At 49.8% G+C, this 15353-nt stretch overlaps 1 protein-coding gene across 4 annotated transcripts; it reads right to left on the bottom strand.

Annotated features, from left to right (window-relative positions):
* Positions 1-494: 494 nt before the first annotated feature.
* On the bottom strand, positions 495-15270 carry slain2 (SLAIN motif family, member 2). Of its 4 annotated transcripts, XM_036141492.1 has the most exons (10): positions 14778-15270; positions 14500-14747; positions 12094-12236; positions 9206-9373; positions 8955-9128; positions 8524-8871; positions 8191-8337; positions 7268-7354; positions 2553-2760; positions 495-1189 (listed from the first exon to the last, which is right to left on the bottom strand). In XM_036141492.1, the coding sequence occupies exons 1-10, from the start codon at positions 14964-14966 to the stop codon at positions 1126-1128; spliced, it is 1776 nt and encodes a 591-aa protein (XP_035997385.1). In that variant the 5' UTR covers positions 14967-15270; the 3' UTR covers positions 495-1125. The 4 variants fall into 4 exon arrangements, with proteins under 4 accessions (XP_035997385.1, XP_012716569.2, XP_012716568.2 ...); XM_012861115.3 differs by lacking the exon at positions 7268-7354 and adding an exon at positions 3181-3219 and having other exon boundaries at positions 14500-15270; XM_012861114.3 differs by having other exon boundaries at positions 14500-15270.
* Positions 15271-15353: the final 83 nt, after the last annotated feature.

Here is a 15353-nt window from a genome sequence, read left to right on the forward strand (position 1 = left end):
ACAAAAAACAAAATGTAATGTTCAAACTCAAGTGAACTGTGAAATTATAGGCACTAATTAAAGACACCCAGCCCAGCAATGACCCAAGCAACTTTCCTCACACTGGCATGCCTTTTTTTAATTCACGTAGCACATCGGGTGAAAGCCCAAACGGTCCCAAACTATTATTTAAATGATTTTTCCCATTCCTGCTGCTGTTTTTTTCCTCTTGAATGACACAGGTCACTGGAAAACAAAGTTGTGTCGGCTGCTTCAGCTGAACGGGTGACAGTGACCGTTTCTTCCTAAGAAATAATGGAGTTTGTTTCTGAAAACAAAGCCAGCTGTCCGTTAACTGAGTGCTAACAAACGTCCTCTAGGCTGACCCTTACAGGAGTCACAGCGGATGCTTTGGAGAGTTAGCTTGCAGCTGAGGTTCAAAATAAACAATATCAAACAGAAAAGTTGAAATCAAAATACTGATATGGGTGTTTGGACATATGCTTCTTAAATAATTTGAATAAATAATTTGTAAAACAAACGTGTGCATACATTCTGGCTGATTTCTTCTTCTTTTTTTTTTCTTTATGGAGGGGGACGATTAAAGAGCTGTTACCCACACAGGAGGTGCTTTCACTGTTGAAAGACATCACACGATTCTCTTAACACCACGGGACAGTTCACCTGCACGGCATCATCATAGAGATCACTCACCGACATCTGCTGAACACAGAGCATAATAACAGAAATGTGTGGAAACATTTCACCCTGAGGGAGGTGACAGGAGAACGGAGGAGGAGGAGGAGGAGGGGGGGGGCATGTAGACGTGACCCCTGCAGGCAACTAGTACTCTGCTGGCGGAGCTGAAGGCGGCCTGGTTTCTTTGGCATTTTCTGTGTCGCCTGCATTATATGCCTGACCCCCCATTCCCAGAGCCAGACCCCCCCCCCCCCCCTTCTCCCCACAGAATAATGATGGGATGCCTTTTCTGACACATTGTGGAATCTCTCTTCTTCTTAAAACTCTGATTTATACATGTTTACGTGTCTCTTTAAAGGAAAATCTTCTCTAGGTACATAAAGTGCCATGTTGTATTGTCTCCTTCCGTCTGCTGAGTGTGACCAGACTGCCCCCTGCTGGCTCGCCTCAGTAACAACCTTCTCTCCAGTTGTCGCCAGTGCCGCCGTACGTTCGAGGAGCAGGAAGAGATCTAGACGGGGACAATTGAAAGAATGACATTTTGATAAAAGCACACCATATCTATAGTTAATGGAATATATTCTAAAATATACAGGTTGACGATGTTCATTTCAAAATGGACAACGCTCGTCACAGATCATGCCCAGAATTAGCCATGAAGGGTAGTTGTCTGTAGTTCCTCATGGGTACCACACAATAAATATTATTATATCAAAAAGTATATAATTTAGAAAGCTACTTAAAAAGAAAGCATGTCATTAATTCAAAGTGTTTTCTGACATGGATGCTGAAGAAAAGAAGCTATGCATTGCATCAGAGAGAGTGAATTAACTTGTTGCAGCTGAAACATAATCATCCATGCAGCAACTGTCCAATCAGTTTCACTCCTATGTGATAGATAGATAGATAGATAGATAGATAGATAGATAGATAGATAGATAGATAGATAGATAGATAGATAGATAGATAGATAGATAGATAGATAGATAGATAGATAGATAGATAGATAGATAGATAGATAGATAGATAGATAGATAGATAGATAGATAGATAGATAGATAGATAGATAGATAGATAGATAGATAGATAGATAGATATTGGAAAATAATCTAATTGCGATTTTTTTTCTTAATATTGTGATTTAATGCGATTTTTTTTCCAGTTTAATTTATCATGTCTTTTTAAACATATACAAACAATAAATCAACTTGTTTCCTCGCTGTGCAGATTAGTCGCTAAAAGACCCACAGCATCTAAACTTGGAGCAGAAATGATTGCGTTCTGCCTACGATATATTTCAACCAAAATTGCAATTTTGACTTTTCTCCGCATTAACCACAAGCAACAAAAATGGCCTCTAAATAAAGATGTTTGTAAACAAGGACTATTTAAAACAAGAATTTTTAATGTTTCTATTAATCAGAATATTATTCAAGAGAACAGCTTTTAGTTGATTTGGACTTTAATCCTTGTTGAACATAAAGTGCAACCAACAAGCAAGTCTATGTATTAAACTGATTGACCTGTACTTTATGCTATGTATGATTATACAAACTATAATAGAAGTAATAAAATTAGATTATCTCACTGCTGCAACTGTCTTACCTTCCATGTGGAGGCAAACCCACGTTAAACATTTTACCAACACCTAATGGACGTGTCTAATTCCCTAATTGTTACATAGCCAAAAATTGCAGACTCTGCGATTTGGAAATTGAGTTATTTTAAATCACGATTATATTGAAAATGCGATTAATTGTTCAGCCCTAATAGACAGACAGACAGATCTCACTTTCTGAACTGCGTTGCTGGTATAAACTTTGATGATGCACCTGCATAGACATGTAAGACAAAATTCCCGTAGATATGCATACCTGCGCACCGGTTGAGCCAGCTTGCTACGTGGCAGAGGGATGCCTCCTCCTGCAGAAGCACTCGGCCGAGGAAGGCCGCTGCGGGGAGGAGCCAGCGAGCGGGTCGGGGTGGAGGTGGCTGAATTAGGGGTGGATGTAGCCTTGACAGGCTGTCTCAACGCCAGCGGGGAGGGCGTGGCCGGGGTCCGGAGTTTACTGGGGGAGGGGACTGCAGACGGGCACAGGAAGAAAGTCAGGTGTGAGCGAGTTTAGTGACGGGCTCTTAAACTTTTCTACCATTTTTATTCATCTGCTTAAGCAATGGCATAATGATCAACAACAGTGCAATGGGGTGAGACTGGCATTATTATGAAGTCAGTATAACAGCATGACTACTACTACAAAGGAATGCGTATTGGTTGCAGCATGACTTTAGGAAATACACAATGGTCACTCAAGCATGAAGAAATGGAAGAGATCTGGTCGGACACAGCTGCTTGCTGTGATTCCTCGTGTGTTGACAGAATGAGGCGACTCACAAACGAGAGCAAAAAACAAGGACAGTCCAGAAGCACAACATCAACACAACCAGGGAGCGCAAACACAGTCACGGTGTGCTCAGAGGTGCGAGCCGTCAGCGAATACTCACTAAAATCACCTTCTTCTCCAAAGCAACAGGAGAGTGGGACTGGACAGAGACAACAGAGACAGGCCTTAATTCAGAGCAGCGAGGACGGGGCTGACGGTGGAACACTTACAGGATTCACCAATCACAATCTAACGTACTCCTTAGAACTGCATGTGAACAGTCGGACATTTTAGTTTTAATGTAACCTTTGCCTACATATTGGAATATGTCAAGAACTTTGACCCAAAACATCAACTGATCTGATGTATTCGTCTGAATCGGTGTTGTCTAAAGACTGTGTCGGTAAAGCTGGACAGTAATTCCGGTTAGAGGTGACCTGTTCGGTTTTTTGGCAGGAATGATCAGCTTGAAGGATTTTGCCCGCATCAACAAACCCAATGCTCAGAGAAGATAAAGGCCGGGCTATTTGGCAACAATGACAAAGAAGCTTGTCTGGAGGAGTTAAGGCGAGGCTACCAGAGCCATGAACACTTTCTTGAGCGGCTGTCAAGCATGGTGGTGGCAGCATCGTGCTTGGGGTCTTTTTAGTTGTCAGTGGTGGTAAATTGCACAAAGCAGGTGGAATAATGAAGCAGGAGATCAACTCCAAATTCCTTAATGGACAAAACAGGTTAATACTAAGCCGCTGGGATGGCCTTGACCTCAGACCTATTAAAAATGCATGATATACTGTTAAAAGCCTCGTCAGGAAAGCTCAACCAATATAAACTGTACCACTCTGAAGCAGAGTGCTCAGAACTCCGGCCAGATTTATGCCCGGACCTTGTTTGATGGCTACAAAATGCTTTTGGTATCCGTGCAACTTGCTTACATTGATCCAAATAATTATGGGGTTGTATGTTTAACTTTAAGCCTGTGTAGAATAGATTAGGGAAGATACACCAACAACTCAAACAAGGAAACTTAAATTTTCACCAACAAATTGTTAGAAGCCCAAAACTACCATGACATTTCTGCTGATAATCTGTCTCTGGCAGGAGGTGAAACTCTTAGTCTGTAATGTTCATGCTCAGACATTTGTTCATAGACAAGTAGATCTTTATGTTAACATAAAGACATAACATAATCTTTATGTTATCAGGCTCCTCTTCTGTGGAACCAACTCCCAGTTTTAGTCCCCGAGCCAGACACCCCGTCTACCTTTAAGACTAGGCTTAAAACTTTCCTTTATGATAAAGCTTATAATTAGAGTGGTTAGGGTTATCCTGAACTATGCTGCTGGCATGTAAAGGCCATTTTTTTCTCAATCTGCTACATTCTCCTACTACTCTCCATATTTGTACTAATTCAGCTTTGAACTTTCTGATCTCTGTTTTTTCTCTTTATAGTAGCTAGATCTGGCCTGGCCTTCTGTTTAGCTGCATTTAGTGCATGGGCGAGGCTGCTGCTGCCAACACCTTTATGTTCTCCAATAGAACACGTCTTTCAGTGTTTAACCCCGTTTCTCTCCTGGACATAGCTATTGGCTGAGCTTTCACTGTGACTAAGTGTATGTGCTCTCTGTCATCCCCTAGGCTCAAATACTTGTTGCCTAACCCATTAAAGAAGCCACTGCTGCCATTACCCTTTACTTTTCTCTCACATAGAAAGTACCCCTGCGTCAGTGCTTCCGTGCTCATTTGAGCCTGGTTCTGCTGGAGGTTTCTTTCTGTTAAAGGCGCGTTTTCTTCTCCACTGATGCTACCTGTATGCTCGGTATGAGGGATTGCTGAAAAGTCAACAACACAATGCCTGCGTCTGTCCTCTGTGGCTACATGCTCTTTTAGGAGTGAATGCTGCTGGGTTTCCTTAGATATAAAACATTTTAACCCATCTGTCTCACACAACTCTGTAAAGTGCCTTGAGACGACATGTGTTGTGAATCGGTGCGGTATAAATAAACCGAACTGAATTAATCCTGAATATTGTCGTCCTGATTCCTCATAAATGGAACACGGCTCCTCATGTTACTGGGTAGCACACGTTAGTGGTACATGTGGAAAAACCTACACAATAAGAGTAAGCTGACCGTATTTTTGTCTAAATGAAATGATGCAAACCCTCCCCTGAATGTGAGAAATAGTGAAGACTCAATTTTGCTATTAAGGTTAAAGGTGCCATGACAACAAATGTAATTTTTCGGAGGTTTTCGGGGGTATAATATGGTGTGGTGTGCGCTGATGGGGCCGTGTTAATGTCAGAGCTGAATACCAAAGGACCTGCTCAGGGTCGGTCAGCTTTGTTTCTTTGCTGAGAAACGGTCAGATCAGAAAACAGGTCATCTTTCTATGTACTATGTACCACAGCTGATGCATCCAGCCCTGAGTCGCGCTAACATGTCATGACTGCTCCACTAGAGGGGAGGAAGGCGGAGGAGCGGCAGCCCCAGATCAGCCTCCCTGTATCGGCTCAAACTGCCATAATAATGGATTTGTGATGGAGAGTTATGAAGAGAGGTGTGGATGGAGGGGAAAGTGGTGTGGGGGGCCGCGTCTGACCCGTTTTCCAAATATGGGTGGAGCCAAAGAGTGAAGTCAACTAGGTAGAGACGGATATCATTACCACAGTCAAGCCTTTTACTGAGGAGGGATATCAGGCTTGACAAAACAACAAGATGTAATTTTTTTTATGAAATTCTTTGAAGAATTTCTGCAGCAATATCAAGTACATGAAATGGTTTATATAGTGATGTCATGGCACCTTTAAATGGTTTTAGTCTGAACCCATGGATGACCCAAGCCTCTGTGTCTTGTTCTCTCTTCATGTGCTGCAGGTCAACTGGATCCAGCGCTAAGTGAGAACTTTCATGTTTGAGCAGCGACCGGTCTCTGCTTTCATCTCAGACTCCAGTCCTCAAGAGCCTAAGTCCTGCATGATTTAAATGCCTCTGCTCACATATCGATCGCTTTTTAGCAGAATCGTCTCCTTAGTATGTCAGCTGGGCTTCACTATAGGAAGACATGCATTTATGATTCTGTTGCTGAATATTGTCATAAAGTGATTTAAACATCTTTTTCAGAGTCCTGACCACACTACTCTTCAAGAACTACCTGTAATACTTGATTGGTTAATTTTGCTTCTGGACGTCTTCTTGTTCCCTTTTTTCTTCTGCTCTATTTTTGTCACCTTTTGTCCCTTTTAGCATCTTGCCTCACCTTTCTCTCTTCCTTTCTTTCTCTTTTACCTTTCCGTTTCTGTGTCTATTGAACTTGAAATAATCCCAAAATAATATCTAAGTTTTTTTTTTTTTTTTTTGCATATACACAAAGCAGAGTACTACAGCGAAGGCAGTAATGCTCCCTTTGTGAAAGTAAATCTGTTGGGCTGTCTTTGGCATTAAGAGAGCAATTCTTAGTGCTACACTGCCAGCTAAAGAAGAAAAAAAGGATTCTCCTTCTCTAGATATAGTGGGTACAGCTGATTATTGTTATTGTCAGGTGAGCTGTCTGTCCTGCTTGTGGTCACCGTACAGGTGTGGCAGGCAACACTTCTCAGTGTGAGAGCCGATACTGTGGATAGAAGACGGGATGCTAGCCATTTTCCATATCAGAGGCAATTAAAAATGAAAAGCGGCTCAAAGCAGGAAGGAGCTCTGAGCTTTCTGAACCGTCGCCGTCGGTCAGCCAAGCTGGCCTAAGAAGTATCGACAGCCTTCGTCTGCGAGGAATGTTGAGATGTTTCCAGATGCTATCGCTAACCGGGCTGATCACTAATATCAGAGACTGTTAACAGTCTGAGAGGTGCTCTCTAATAATCTCATCCCTTATAACATGATAGTGAAATCCTCTTCTACAACCGCACTCTAGTTAATAAAACGAAAAATAAAATTTCTATGACTAACTAACAATCAGCTGAACACTGCAGCCAAGCAAATATGTTCTGGAATCATAGGATGTCGTCGTAAACAACCGCTCTACTCCGCGGTCACTTCCTTCATATTCAGAGAGAGAGAGCTGCACAAACAGCATCTAAAACACATTATCTCACAGCCTCAGACGCTTTAATGCGCTGCTCTCACATCCCTCTCAGGCCCACAAATATAGCCAGCTCATCGTGTATCGGTGTGTAGGAGCACAGCCTCCAGCTGGTCGGGGGGGCAGGCTGTTACCTCGCAGGGCGGTCGGCTTTTGGAGGAGCTGTTTGGGTTTCGGGGACGAGCGGGAGGAGGCCGAGTACCTCGGGAGCTGAGCAGCGGCTGCAAAACACGGACAGGTCAACATGGAAGTCTGTCGGAGAATCGCTGCTTCACTGGAGAGTAGAGAAGTGCCCGAAGCGCAGCGTGCAGCCACTAGGGGGCTCCACAAACAACCGCTTTCAGGGCTGCTGCCTTCAGGAGGCGGAGCAGCAAAGAGCCAAAGAAAGGCTGAAGAAGTCAGACCAAAAAGGAGGAGGGTGAGGGTTACCCGTGCTTTACAGCGAAGAGAAGACAGGAAGGCAGCTGCTGGTTGGCCCACATGCCCGGTGCAACCAAAGCGCAGGTGGAAAAAGAGATACGACCCAATCGTTACCACCGTTAAATATGAGATGAAGAACTTCTGCGGCCAAGGAGAGGACCGCTGATCCTGAGGCAGGATGAAAGCAGCAGCTGGAACCTGCTCTTTGATCCTGACCCTAAACACCTCGTAACAGAGCGGGACCGCTCATCCTGGATTAAGGAAGACACCATCAGCTTTGGCTCCCTTTACAGGATTACGTTAAACAGATAGCCGTTAGTTACAGAGGAGGAGCTTTAAGGAACATGCTGGTGTTAAAGTGCACTCCCTTCATGTGAGTAAGTTAGACACGAACACGAGACGATCCAGCCACGACCGATCGGAGAGGATCCCCCAGCAAAGCAGCCATGTCACTACAAAGCAGCCGGAGAGAGCGACGCACAACCCACAGATCACACAGCCTGTCGCGTTTCTGACAGCAGAGCTAAAGGAACTCTGGGAAAATGTCAACATTTCACCTGACGGCGGCCGCTACAGAGGGAAGCGCTCGTTTCGGTCACGGCGCACGGCGCGGGACGCCGTCAGGGAGGATACTCACTTGCGGACTGGTTCTGGTGTCGGGGAGAGCCGCCGTTTGGCACCTGGAGGTTGGACTCACAGCTGCGGCTGTTCTTGACGGGTTCTGGGGACTGAGCCGTGGCCGTGGCCGAGCGCGTGAGGTTGGGAAGACTTCGGCGGAGCTTTTCTGCAACAGCAGGACAGGGACCAATGAGCTCAACCCCAAAGCTTTACGCGTTTACCATGATGAGAAACCTGTTCTGTCCACCACCTGGGACCCGAGCGCTATATTAGTTATGTATTGGTGTTAATGCTGTGTCAGCAGGTCCATTAGAGATAAACATGGATGAGTTGAGGCCTGGGCTCTGTTCACCTTCGTTCTTGACCACGTTGGTCTGCAGGTCGTGGCCGTGGCCCTGCAGCGAGTGGCGGGGCTGCTGCAGGCGGCTGATGATGGGCTGCGGCGAGCCGCGGCTGCGGTCGCTGGAGCGGGCGGGGGAGCGCGAGCGGGGGGAGTTCCTGGGGGAGACGTGGGGAGAGTGGCGAGGGGAGGGGCTGAAGCGGCTGGAGGGCAGGGCGAAGGACATGTGCGCCGCCTCTTCCTCGTCCTCCAGACTGTGTGCGTCCAGCTCCTGGTCGCTGAAGGTGCTGCGCCGCAGCGAGTGGCAGGACGAGCCTGAGCTGCGCCTGGACGCCGTGGCGGCGTACTCTTGTCTCAAACCTGTCAACAGACGGCAGCACTGTAAGAGAGGCAGCTTGGAAGCAGAGAACAGGACACAGAAGAAGACGAGAACAGGCACTTACTCTCCTCCTGCATGCGCGCCAGTATCTGGACGTCTGTGACGTCGTTGAGTTTGTAGGTGGTGGAGGAACCCACGGAGTCCTCGTCCATCTCGGAGGTGCTCAGCTCGCTGTCCACGGACGACTGCGGGCTGATGGCCGGAGGATTCCTCTCTGCGGCGGCATTTCTCTGGTGTACTGGACAGGAAACACATCTCAGTCGCCCAGCGAGGACAGGCTGCGTCACAGACAGCGAGCTAACAGGGGCTCCGTACCAGAGTTGCTGGGCATCAGCTGCTGCCGGACGATGGGCACTCTGCAGGGCGTTGAGGAGGGCGAGTTGAAGCCGCTGCTGTAGGGGCTGTTGGCTGCATTGGTGCTGTACGGGCTGCCGTAGCTCTGCTGCAGATAGGGGCTCCCATACAGGCTCCGCCGCTTGTTGGCTACAAAGGGGAACCACAAAGGCAAAGCATGGATGGAGTCGACCGTCGCTCGACAACAGACGCTGTTTTACGTCTGATAAGAAAAGAAAAAAGAAACTGGGCCAAACGTACGTTAGCAGATACATGACGGCTCTAGGCGTCGACCCAACAACAAACTAAACACGCGGCCTCTGGTGTTGAATAGCTGTTCATATGCATCAACAAGTGTGTGTGCTGGTATACGCCTGGGTACGTGTAGCCATGACGTAAAGGGTCAAATGTTTGCCATAAAAACATGGAAATTCTTCTCCAACCGATGCATCTGCCTTGGCAATTATTTTCTATCTAGATTCATTATTTACATTTTATTCTAATGTCGGCCACTTCTATTTATTCTTCACTCGTTCCCGTACCACAAACATACATTCAGACTTTCCAGCAACTCTTAAAACCGTTTTGTTCTTATTGTTGTCGATTAATCTGCAACTTATTTTTATCGCTTTATCATTTTACTTCGACCGTCCCGTTTGTCGGCCGGCGATCTGAAGCGCTGCCGTAACAATAACGCGGCCCTCCGTGCCAAACGGAGGGCCGCGGTTTCTCCTGGGGCCTGACGCAGTGGCTCTCCTCCCGGCCAAGCAGCTCCATCAAAGCTCTGCACTCTGCTGCAAGGCTGGCTGAGTGTCTTGCACCATATGCTAAGTGCGGGCCTGATAGAGTTCCCGCATCATTTGCTGAGGGGGGGAAAAAAAAGATGCTAAACAAAGCACGGCATTCAGTCCATATGCGCGCAGAACAATGGCATTCTCTGTGAAAGCCTGCAAAGCAGCAGTCAGAGGGAAGGCTCAGGCTCACAGCCCAATGAGCTCCGTCTGAATCTGGCTTAGTGCTCTGGAAGGCCTGCTGTCCTTCTCACAGCTCATCTTTCTGCTCTGTGGTGACGGGACGGCAGCCTCTCTGTCCACGCGGCTGCTTTCACTTTCCCTCTCTCTCTGTCTCCAGCTCAGGCTCTGCACTCTGTCCGCCTGCATTATTCAGGAAATACCAGCATATCCAGCCTAACATCTGCACGGATCAGCTGCTGCTAATGTCAGCGGCACATCTGCGACGCCGGGCCTGACTGATCAGGCCCGTAAGAAAACTCTACTTCAGCCGTCGGGGAGTCATTTGATTAGCGGACACATTTGGGAGGAACTAATGGCGTCTGGAAAAATGTTAATGCTCGTCAAACGCTCGGATTTCATTCGCGTTAACCGTAAACGTGTTCCATGCCGCTCTTCTTGGCTAAAAGGTTTAAGATCAGGCGGATGGGATGAAGTCCTTCTGTGAGGAGCCATCATCGAGCCTCGCCGTAGATTCTCAAACTAATTTAGGTGTGGGCTTTGACTGGGCCACCCTAACAGTACCTCCTACCTGCAGCAGGGGGGGCGCACCGCCTTTTGGACTCAGGTACGGGCTGACTGCTTCTTGAGGATCTGGTGTTGCGTAACACGGCCCATCGCTGTCATTCCACGGAGACGCGGGCCAATCAGACGGAGCTGCAGCTCAGGGACTAACAAAAATAGTGTGCCCTAAAACTCTCACGTCCTGAGAACAACCTAGTTCTCTCATCCTGAACAACCCAGCAGGCTGGTTAAAACCAGCAGGTTTAAATGCGTGAGAAGAGGGGGGGGGACAGTGTGTGGAAGTCCACCCGAGCTAAAGGGCGAGTTGGAACAGCCGCAGAGAGCTGTGGCTAAATCACGGGAGAAGAACAAACAGAGAGGCTTGTGTAAACATGATGACGGAGAGCAGAAAGGAGGAGAGGGATGAAACTGGCAGCGCAGCGGGAGACGAGCCGCACACACGAGTCAGAGCGCTGTTCAGGAAACCCGGCGGGAGAGCTGAGCGACCCTCAGGGAACCGCTGAAAGAACCAGGTGGAGCTAAAAAGGAGCAGCCGCTCCTGACATGAAAGACGGCGTGCCGCCGACCCAGGGAGTCTCCCAGGCGGTTCCTCCCCGTGAAGGCATGCAGCCGAGACGTCAGCGGAGCTGCGGATCTTAGCCGGGCGTGCGCGTGCAGAGGGCACGGCGCCCGGCCGCAAACACAACGCAAAGCAACGACCACACGCCTGACGGCTCTGTGTGCAGCGAGAGGTTTCCGCTGCGAGTCCGGACCGACCGCCTGCTAGAAGCCGGGTGTGATGGGAAGGAGTCAGGAGTCACACGGGGCGTGGCTCCTGACTCTGGTCCAAGCTTTCACCCAATCCAGTAGCTCTGATTAGTTTGAGATAGAAACGTTTTACATGTTAAAGCACGCAGCAGGTGAACCACATGACTAGGAGGACTTCAGGCTAAGATGACGTTTTAAACATGCAGTGACATCACCCTGACAGGCCGTGTATGGGAGGAAAGTGTTCCTGAGTCTCCCACCAGCCTCCAGCCCCGTGTCACCCAACCTGAGCCAACGGTCACATGAGCAAACAGCTGTCCACATGGAAATGACCCCCTCCTAGTTTAGCAGCAAGGATCTGAAGCCCGTCCTCTACCCCCCCCCCCTCGCAGAACAACTATAATTAGTGGAGTTGTCAGCAGACATGACACCGGCATGAAGCGGCGGTGGCGGGTTCCAATCCGGCTAAAGCAACACGCCTGGCTTTAAAATGCTGCCACGTCTAAAATAGATTAAAATCTGTGTATTTAATTGGAATTAACTCTAACTTCTACTAGCATGCACATGAAAGAGAAGTGGTGGGTTTACCTGACAGGGTGACGTCCAGCCTGTGGATGAGCGAGCGCTTGGCCGACTCCATCTCAGGGCTGGGGTTGTCCAGCGTCTGGCGGCACCACACCATGGGGCTGAGGGTTTTGTGCAGCGGGCTGTTCAGCCTCGATTCATACAACCTGAGGGCAGAAGACAGAGGAGCTCACACACGGGGCCCGCCGCTCTCACCGAGCTCCCTGATCGCTTAGGGCCCGAATAAAGACGGGCCGACTCAACGTGCTGGACGTCCCTCCGTTAAGGCCAAAGGTGACAGGACACGCCCTCACGCCTCAGATATAATCCACCCTAACGTCCTGGTGTGACAGAACGCAGCACTGGCAGGAAACGATGGGTGAGAAGGGATTAAACCTGTGGCACCAGGGCACATTTTAAAGTTTCCCAGAGGCCTTTTGGTCCAGTGAGCAGGGAGCAGGCCGGCCCTTGGATGATATGAGGGTTGACAAAGATTACGGCGCGGCTGCTCCGCTCTGAAGGCAAAAACAAATGACGTGTTTACGGCTGAGATGAGAGAAGAAACCCGAGTCAGCGGCCAGGCAGGAAGCCCGCGTGACGAGAGCTCCGACACCGCGGGGAGAGTGATGCTGGGAAATACCAGGCTGGAGTCCAGACCGCCTGTTAGCGTCGTTCATCAACACGGTGGAGGTCATTCAGGAGCTCAGCAAACCTGCAGCTCCAAAACTGTCTCAATGCACCCATTCACAAAAAAAAAAAAAAAAAAAGGGAGAGTAGTAAACATTCACAGACGGGCGGATAGGCGCCGCAGCGGCAGGGAGCTTTTTAAATCCGCCCTGATGCTAATTTCTGGGATTACGGGAGTCTGTGACAGGAGCTGGCCAGATCTAGGCACTGCGTGGTAATCCTGGGGATGGAGCTGACGGGAAAAGGCGAGCTGAACACGCTGCGCCAGACGGGCCCGGCTCGGCGGAGCAGGAGGGAGCAGCGTTAGAGAGGAGCCGGGGCGCCCACAGCTGAAATCATTAAGACGGGAAAGGGAGAGCCGCGGGTCTTTACGGCGGCCATTTAGACGGCGTATGGCTGAGCGGAGGACATATAGAGGCTGTGCCAATTAGAGGAGCAGAGTCAGACGTCTCTGTAACGACAAAGTAACTACGCCCTCCCAGCGAGGATGCCAGCCAGCTCCAGCTAAACGCTTTTGTCTAAAACAGAAAAAACAACAATAACCATCCGCGCTGTGGCTAAAATATTAAGCAGCTGTAGCTCCGCTGTCCTTAGAAAAGTCGGGGTTGTTCCAGTCTGTCATGTTTTCTGGAACATTTATTAATCATCATCATCTGATCGGCCTAGTCAGAAAGCGGCTGTGTGTTTTATAAAGTACCAGCGACGTCATCATGGTTAATTACCCGGGCTCTCTGCTCAGGTAGCCAACCACGCAGCAGTGCCGCCCGGAGACAGGGCAAAGGTCAGGAGGCTTTGGCATCAGCCAGCTGAGCAGCAGTGCGCAGCGACATAAGGGGAAGCTGACGTGACACGTTTGCATCCAGCCCCAGAAAACTCTAATGAAACGGTTTTAAAACAATCCTAGTTAACTTCCCCGCTTCTACGGTTTGGTAACTTTTCCAACCTCGGCAGCGATGATCAGCCCATGGCTGCTGGTAAACCCCCGTCTCACCGTGTGGACGGACGCGTCCCGTCTCACCGTGTGGACGGACGTGTCCCGTCTCACCGTGTGGACCGACGCGTCCCGTCTCACCGTGTGGACGGACGTGTCCCGTCTCACCGTGTGGACGGACGCGTCCCGTTCCAGGTCAGTCTTTACGAACATGACCAGGAGGACGTGGGGGCTGTGGGACTAATCCTGATAACCGTACGTGTTGCCAGACGCTAATCTGTCTGTAAGATGCTCAGATGTGACCTGGTTATACCACACAGCCCCCCCCCCCCCCCTTTGTTTACAATCCCTGCAGAGGCCGGGTGAGCTTCACGAAGGCTCTGCTTCGGTCCGGCCTGATCAGATGGATGTCTCTGTCTCTGCTGCAGAGCACTTGTAGCTCTGTGCCAGCTGCTGTAGCTGAAGAGGAGTCAGGAGGAGGACTATAACCATGGCTACCCCCTCCCACAAGGCTGCTGGTTTCCACCGCACACACACTGATCTCCTCCCAGGACAAGACGATCTGTCCCTGGGAGACAAACAGCAGCCTGGGCCTGTAGGGTCCACTCATGTGTTTCTAAAACAAGAAACCTTCCAGCGGCTGAGGTCCCACTAGCGCAGGCCGGGGATCAAAGGTCACCGGAAACTCCCCTCTGGTGATCGGCCTCTGGGCTCCTGGTGACCTCACGTTTCAGCCAGCTGACCGTCCAGCCAGGCGTCTATGTGGCAGCTAATGTATAGAGCAGCTGTAACCCCCCCCCCCCCCAACTCACCAGCTGTCCTCCTCTTCGTTCAGACAGTCCATGTCTTCAAGGTCCAAGATGTCCACCTCGTCCAGAATGGAGGTCTCCCCGTCCGCCGCCAGCCCCGCCGCGTTGTCCGGGTACAGGGAGTTCATGCTGGACACGGAGATGGCCGCGGAAGCCCCCTCGCCGTCGTACGCCCTCCTGAAGCTGATGCCGTCGCAGGACAGCCTGGATCTGGACCAGCGGCTGTTCTCCAGCGGCCCGCCGAACCCCACCCCGGGGAAGCCGGCCAGACCGGCCGCCACCCCCACCGACAGGGAGGGCGAGTCGTAGCCGGCGCTCAGGGGTCTGTGGTTGGCCGGCACGGCTCCGGACGAAGACAGCATGGTGGACCTGCTGCGCAGCTGCTCGTTCTGCTGCTCCAGCTTCTTCACCAAGTCCTGGAGCTTCCGCACCTCCAGGTCCGCGTTGATGTTGGAGTTGATATCCTCCATGGTGGCTCCTCAGCCTGGCGGAAAAAAGACGCCGCGGTGCCGAGTGTTTTCTTGGCGGCTCCTTGGCCGACGGTCCCTTTCTTCCCGTTTCCTCCGCCGATAGCTACGTGTTCACAGCAGACACTGTGGAGTTTGGCCGACGTGGGGAGCTCAGCGTCGTCATCTTCTCCGGAGAGCCGCGCTGACGGGCAGGGTCGAGGCCATTTTCATAACACTCGTCAACTGTGAAAGACCAACAGGCGGCGGATCGCACACGTCACCGCGCGCGATGTCGAGAGCGAGCACGTAACCAACACCTATTTGCGCGTCCGCGTGTCACCGCGTCGTCGTCAAGGTAAATATAAACGAAGTGAGGTTAAACCCGCGTGACCGCGCCAGCAGACTGAA

This window comes from Fundulus heteroclitus, chromosome 9 (assembly GCF_011125445.2).
Source record: "Fundulus heteroclitus isolate FHET01 chromosome 9, MU-UCD_Fhet_4.1, whole genome shotgun sequence".
Taxonomy (NCBI): domain Eukaryota; kingdom Metazoa; phylum Chordata; class Actinopteri; order Cyprinodontiformes; family Fundulidae; genus Fundulus; species Fundulus heteroclitus.

Bases quoted from the DNA above. Each gene is read 5' to 3' on its own strand.
- slain2 (XM_012861114.3), bottom strand. From the start codon at position 14,966: ATGGAGGATATCAACTCCAACATCAACGCGGACCTGGAGGTGCGGAAG. The intron at 7,355-8,190 runs GTGAGTATCCTC...CGTGTTTTGCAG, and splicing joins ACACCAGAACCAGTCCGCAA to CCGCTGCTCAGCTCCCGAGG. The intron at 1,190-2,552 runs GTATGCATATCT...GTCCCCGTCTAG, and splicing joins CTGGCTCAACCGGTGCGCAG to ATCTCTTCCTGCTCCTCGAA.